Source organism: Galeopterus variegatus, unplaced genomic scaffold (assembly GCF_000696425.1).
Source record: "Galeopterus variegatus unplaced genomic scaffold, G_variegatus-3.0.2 Scaffold3273, whole genome shotgun sequence".
In the NCBI taxonomy this organism is placed as follows: Eukaryota; Metazoa; Chordata; class Mammalia; order Dermoptera; family Cynocephalidae; genus Galeopterus; species Galeopterus variegatus.
Window position 1 is genome coordinate 189,320 of NW_007729384.1, and position 6,532 is coordinate 195,851.

A 6,532-nucleotide genomic window follows, 5' to 3' on the forward strand; every position below is an offset into this window, starting at 1 on the left:
CCTCCCCACCCACCCTGGGCAGCTTCGAGGCTGGCAGGAAGTGAAGTCAAGGGCTGGGAAGCCGCCCATTCACCAGGCCCAGTGACCTCCACCCGGGTTAAGGGCCAGCTTCCCTGGAAGGGCCTGTGCCTCCGGCCTACAGAGCCGCACCTTGAGGCCGGCCTTCCTGTGAGGCCCTTCCCGGCACCAGGAGGGAGGGGGAATGGGACTTAGGACGATGGTGAGTTCATGCACCCGGGCCCTCATCTCCCCAGGACCTGACACAGACCCCTCTCTGGGCCTCAGTTTCCCTCCTCAGCTCCCAGCCTGTTTCTGTCCCCAAGAAGACAGACTGGCAACGCTTAAACACAGCACAGCCTGTGGCCCCTTCTTTTATTCCCCAGTCAGGGAAAGGCACAGATAGGCCACACCCTGAGGCCAGGAAAGGCTAAACTAGGACTGCTCCCTCCTTTTCTCCCTGCCGTGCATGGTCCAGGGTCGTGGTGGGGGCCACAGCAGACAAGTTCACCCTCCCCAGGTAGGGGAGACACAGATGTCACCTGACTGCAGCTACAGGGCTCACGGGGGGCTTCAGGACAAGACGCCTGGAGAAAATGAAATAGACGAGGGGACCGGAAAGGCTCCAAGGTTGCCTGAGACAGGAGCTGATGGCAGCGAAGAGTGGGGGCCTGGCCAGGGTCCCCTCCCACCCCCTCTTGTGAGCCCCACACTTGAGTCTTTGTGTGGAACAGGGAACCGACGCAGCCCCCCACCTGCCCACCCGGGGCTCCCAGGCTCCCATCCGGCTGCGAGGTGGGGAGTCAAGCTCAGAGATGGGGCGACTTTCCCAGCTGGGCCTGAAGGCCCAGAGGCCCTCACCCCAGGGAGACCCCAGCCCCAGGGAACCTCCATCCCCAGAAACCTTCGCCGGACCCCCGGGACACCCCCGGCCCAGAACACCATCGTCCCCACAAGATCCTCACCCCAAGTGGACCCCTGCCCCAGAAGACCCCTGCCCTGCAGCACCAGGGCGGGACGGCGCTGCTCTCTGCCACCCCCGCCTGTGACCTGGGCCCCAGGAACCAAGGCCAAGACCGCCCCCTCCCCGCCACCAGCTTCGTCCCATTTCCATCCACTTGACCTGGGCTGTCACCCTCCTTCTGCCGCTCTTCCCATCCCTGAACGAGGCCTGGAGCCAACCCAGACCTTCCGCCCCATCTGTTCTGGCCTCGGCCCCGGGGTCCCCACCCGGTCTTTGACTCCCAGCCCCTGTCTCTGTGCCGCCTCCAGGGTCGGGGGTCAGGGTGGGAAAGCCCCTCGGGAAACCCCCGGGGAGCAGCTGGAGGAGGGGGCGGAGGAGCAGGGTCACCGGGCAGTGGGAAGGAGCCCGGGGCGCCACTACTTAAGCCGTGTCTCCCACAGGCCGCGGGACTGCAGGGACGACATGGCGCAGGGCCTGGCCCTCCTGCTGGCCCTGTCCCTGGGTCTCCTGCAGCCCGGCCATGGTGAGCAGGGCAGGGGCAGGGGCTGGGGTCTCAGAAAGAAGCAGGGCTCGGAGAGTGTAGGGAAGGTGGGGGCTGGGACAGGGGACAGCAGGGAACTGGAAGGGGAGGGGCCTGGGACAGGGGACAGCAGGGAACTGGAAGGGGAGGGAGCTGGCATAGGGGACAGCAGGGAACTGGAAGGGGCCGGGGACTGGGGGGCCGGGCGCTCGGGCGGGGGTGGGCTGAGAGCTGCCGCGTCGCACCCGCAGGTCAGCCCCTCCAGCTGGAGCCCCCGGAGCCCGAGGTGGCCGTGGCCGTGGGCACGTCTCTGCAGTTCACCTGCAGCCTGGCCTGCGCAGGCCGCGGGGTTGCCTCGGTGCGGTGGCGCGGCCTGGACACCAGCCTTGGCGCGGTGCAGACGGGCGCGGGCAGCAGCGCGCTCACCGTGCACAATGCCTCGCTGGCAGCCGCCGGGACCCGCGTGGGCGTGGGCTCCTGCGGGCACGGACGGGCGCGGGCAGCAGCGCGCTCACCGTGCACAATGCCTCGCTGGCAGCCGCCGGGACCCGCGTGTGCGTGGGCTCCTGCGGGAACGTCACCTTCCAGCGGACCGTGCGGCTCCTGGTGTACGGTGAGGCCCCCGGTCCCCCCGAGTGGCCCTGGAATGTGACCGTTGGGTGTCCCCCCCAATTCACCAGCAGTCCCTATTCATCCGCAGCCCCACACCCCCTCCAGGGCTCTGATCCCTCCTCTGGGTTCAGCCCTCGGTCCCTGGGCTCAGCCCTCGGTCCCCACCGCCATCCACAGCCTTCCCGGACCAACTGACCGTGTCCCCGGCGGCCCTGGTGCCTGGGTGGGACCAGGAGGTGGCCTGCACCGCCCACAACGTCACGCCCGCAGGCCCTGATGCCCTGTCCTTCTCCCTGCTCCTGTGGGGCCGGGAGCTGGAGGGGGTCCAGGTCCTGAGCCGGCAGGAAGACGAGGAGCCCCAAGAGGACGAGGACGTGCTGTACCGTGTGACGGAGCACTGGCTGCTGCCCCGCTTGGGGACACCTGCCCCACCCGCCCTCCACTGTCAGGCCACCATGAGGCTGCCCCGCTTGGAGCTGACCCACCGCCGGGCCATTCCCAGTGAGTCCGTGGGTCCCCCGGGGTTGGCACAGTGACTCCCGCCTGCGCATGAGCCTCAACAGGCAGTGCTCAGCGGTGAACGGGACTCGGGTGCTCCTGGCATCCAGGCTGCAACCCCCACCTGCCGTGTCACTTTGGGCCGCACCACTGTGTCCCCATTGGGATGCTCCCCTGTGGCAGCCAGAGCGATACTTATTAATTCCACAGGTATTTACTGAGCACCTACCTGTGCCAGGCCCCATGGTCCCACCTTGCTCTGCCCACAACCCTTGATGGTTCCCACCTTCCCTTGGGGCAGAAGCTCAGGTCCTCCCCGAGGCTACAGGACCCTGCACAATCTGCCCGGGGAGGCTCCTCTGACCTCCATCTCCACAATCAACCCCCCGCCCCTCCACGTGTACACACACGTGTGAGCCTTTCCTTTTTCCTGTCTTATGTGTCTTGACACCTTTCACCAACACCTGACACCCCGCACGTTCACCGTTTTCCCCATTTTCTGTCTCCACCGCTGTTGGCTTCCCGAGTAGGAATCTGTGCTGTGTTCACAGCTGTAGTTGGAACAGTGCCCGACACATAGTAGGTGCTTAGTAAACACCCACTGAACGAACAAATAAATGAAGGCACTTAACCCAGGGCCTGGTGCACAGTCGGCGCCCAACTCGTGTCAGACGGTCCTAATTTAACCAGCATCCGGGAAAGCCCTGCTCACATGGCGAAGCCCCTGGCAGCTTCTCTCATTAAAGAAGGCCCGGATCATTCTCCCACACAGCATGTTAATGAGCTCGGGATTGTGAATTTGGAGCAAAGAGCTCCCAGGGGACGAGGGGAAGCAGGAGACCAGGGAGGTCGTGGTGATGGGGTTGAGGGGAGAGAGGTGAGTCGGATCTGAAGGATATTTTATAACAGAATGTGCAAATACGCTCATGGGCTTCGGTCTGCCCACCAAGGGCAGGAAATCTCCAAGCACCTCCTCCCCTCCCTCCACCTTCCACATCCCATAATGGTAAAAGTGCGGGCTGACCAATGTTCACTCTTCATGGCAGCCCTTTTACAGTTGAGGAAACTGAGGCACATGGAGACTTAGAAGCTGGCTAGAGTGGTGCTAGTGAGTGGGGGACCGGGACAACTCAGACCCCGATGCCACCCACTGTGATGCCCTGTGATTTGCCCGGTGGTCTAGGGAAGGGCTTGGAGAGATTATGGTGCAACCTCATGGTCCAGATGGGGATACTGAGGCAGGAGAGGCGGGCCTGGGGTATCAGGGAGAAAAAAATGACCACTGTTTCCAGTCCTGCCCAGGCAGACCTCCCCGGAGCCCCCTGTCACGACCTCCCCAGACCCACCCGTCACCACCTCCTCGGAGCCCCCTGTCACCACCTCCCTGGAGACCAGTCCCCAACAGGACACCACGCACGGCATCAGGAGTCCCGGCTCCACCAGGACTTGCTGGCCTGAGATCCACCAGGCTGGGCCCATGTGGAGAGGAGTGGTCCCCAAAAGCAGTGAGTTCTAGCGCCTGGGAAGGGGGAAGGGCTGGGTGAGAGATTTCTTTTTTTTTTTAAAAGATGACCAGTAAGGGGATCTTAACCCTTGACTTGGTGTTGTCAGCACCACGCTCAGCCAGTGAGCGAACCGGCCATCCCTATGTGGGATCCGAACCCGGGGCCTTGGTGCTATTAGCACCGCACTCTACCGAGTGAGCCACGGGCCGGCCCGAGAGATTTCTTGGATGAATACTTTAGACAAGAAGTTGCCCTGCCCAGCCTCAGTTTCCTCATCTGTCCAGCGGGCTTCCCAGACTGTGTCCTTTGTAAGTTTCAGGGGCCGTGTGGATTTCAAAGCACTGTTTAAATCCTGAGCTTTAAGGACTAGGACAGCCTGGGAAATAGAAACAGAAATAGAACAGGCAGCTGCCTAGGTCATTTCAAATAAGTGTGATAATTTGTGTTGCTGAGTCCTGTATATGCCAAACGTTCTCATTTCCACATGTAATCCATCGGGCGGCCCACTTCTAAACTATCAGGTCCTATTTCAAAAGATTGGCTGTAAAGGCCTTTGTAAAATTTTGGGGAGCTCAGTACATTTGGAGGTGCCCTGTAGACCCTGCTGGGCTTCTCCCTTCCTGAGGCCTGCAAGGCACAGGCCCTGTGGGCTCCTGACGGGCTTGTCCTCCACTTCCCAGCACCCAGCCCTGTGGCCGTCCAGCTGCCCGCAGCCCTGTGGGCGAGCAGCTTGGCTCTGGGGCTGCTCCTCCTGGTGTTCCTGGCCTATCACCTGCGGAAACGCTGCCAGTCCCAGGGCTGAGGACCGCACCCGCCCGCCAGCTCCCGAGGCTCCTATCCTCGTGTCAGCCTGGGCCCGATTAAGGGGGACGGGACGCAGCCCCTCCTGAATGGCCTGCCTGCCTTTCCCGCCACTCAGTTGTGACCGGTGGACGTTTGCAGGGATCTGGACAGCATGAGGGCTGACCATGGGCCCCTTGCCCTGGTGGTCAGCATGTCCGAGTTCCCCAGCTGGCTGTCCCTCCTCTCAGTGGGGCTCCGGGGGGGCCCACCCCCCAAGGATCCAGGGCTGGAAAATAAAGAGCATTTGGTCTGACTGTTGTTGATTCCTGTCGTGGTCCTAGGACGCTGAAAACCTCTGCGCAGCGCTAACTACCCCTGCACTGGACGAACCCCAAGCCCCACCTGGCCAGGGCAGGGGTCAGGGCGGGGGACACGAGCTCCGTTGGGGAGAGGGGACGGGGAACACAGCTCTGTGCATTACCCTGGGGGAGGAGCTTAACGATTAACTAGAAATCCCCAAAAGAAGTGGGGAAAGTATTGGGGGGGGGCAGGGGTATGGTGGGCAAAGTTTCGGGGGGTGGCTTATTAAGGGGAATTGCATGCCTGTTGGAGTGGCTGGGGGCTGGGGTGGGTGGAGGGGGCGGGAGAGCGGCTGGAAATGTCAGCCGAGGAAGGGCTGAAGACACGTGTCTGGAGAGAGGGGACTTCGGGCTGCGGGCACTGGGGAGCTATGGGAGAGTTTAGAGCACTGGAGGATGCGGTGTTCGAGCGCTCCCTCTGGTGGTAAAGACGGATAACAGCCTGGCACGCCGCGCTGCGAACGCGTCCCGCCGGGAGCCAGGGAGGGTCCCCAGTAGACCCAAGCCCCGCCGGGGGGTGGCAGGGGAGGGCCCGGCGGAGCGCGACCCGAGCGCACAGGCTCTGAGACGAACATCCGAAGAGGGTCTGGGGGTGGCGGCGCCGCTGGGTCTAGCTTCTATGGTAACCACGGAGACTGGTTGCTAGGGGACCATGCTGATGAAGTACTCGCCCGCTACCAAGATGGCAAGCAATCCGGCTTCCTGCCAGAAAGCGAGCCCTTCCTGGGTAGCCATTTTGGAATCTGGCAAAATTGTGGTTCCAGGCCGAAATCAGGAGGGCCGATCTGTACACATAAAGAGAGAAGCCAGGGGAGAGTGCCCATGAGGACCTAGGGAAAAGGACTCCGTGCGCCTGGTACTTCCCGCGGTCTCCCTGAGGGAACCGGGCCGGCGGCCCCTGCCCTTAACAAAAATGGCCTTCCCGGGCGCCAGCGCGCTACGAAGCAGGGCGCCGCTTCCGGTCCCGCTGCCCTCAGCCGAGATGGCGGCAGTGGAGAAGCGGCGGCAGGCCGTGGCCTCGGCGGCGTCCCGGGCAGCGGTGGCGGCGGCCGACAGCGAGGAGGACTTCCTGCGGCAGGTCGGCGTGACGGAGATGCTGCGCGCGGCGCTGCTGAAGGTGCTGGAGGCGCGGCCCGAGGAGCCCATCGCCTTCCTGGCGCACTACTTCGAGAACGTAGGCCTGCGCTCGCCAGCGAACGGCGGCGCCGGGGAGCCCCCGGGCCAGCTCCTGCTGCAGCAGCAGCGCCTGGGCCGCGCGCTGTGGCACCTGCGCCTGGCTCACCACTCGCAGAGG

The 6,532-nt window shown here is 63.5% G+C and overlaps 2 protein-coding genes across 2 annotated transcripts in view; both read left to right on the forward strand.

Moving 5' to 3' along the window:
* Window positions 1-202: 202 nt before the first annotated feature.
* On the forward strand, window positions 203-5,192 carry MADCAM1 (mucosal vascular addressin cell adhesion molecule 1). The gene is given in 9 exon segments (XM_008584485.1): window positions 203-220; window positions 732-928; window positions 1,270-1,484; window positions 1,733-1,910; window positions 1,985-2,094; window positions 2,271-2,594; window positions 3,884-4,096; window positions 4,777-4,889; window positions 4,891-5,192. Coding segments are annotated over 9 exon segments (1,464 nt in total). The 3' UTR covers window positions 4,987-5,192.
* Window positions 5,193-6,220: 1,028 nt separating this feature from the next.
* Window positions 6,221-6,532, forward strand: part of TPGS1 (tubulin polyglutamylase complex subunit 1) — an 8,004-nt gene continuing 7,692 nt past the window's right edge. The window contains exon 1 of the mRNA XM_008584480.1: window positions 6,221-6,529. Within this exon, the coding sequence (XP_008582702.1) occupies window positions 6,221-6,529 (309 nt within the window). The remainder of the gene's footprint in view (window positions 6,530-6,532) is intronic.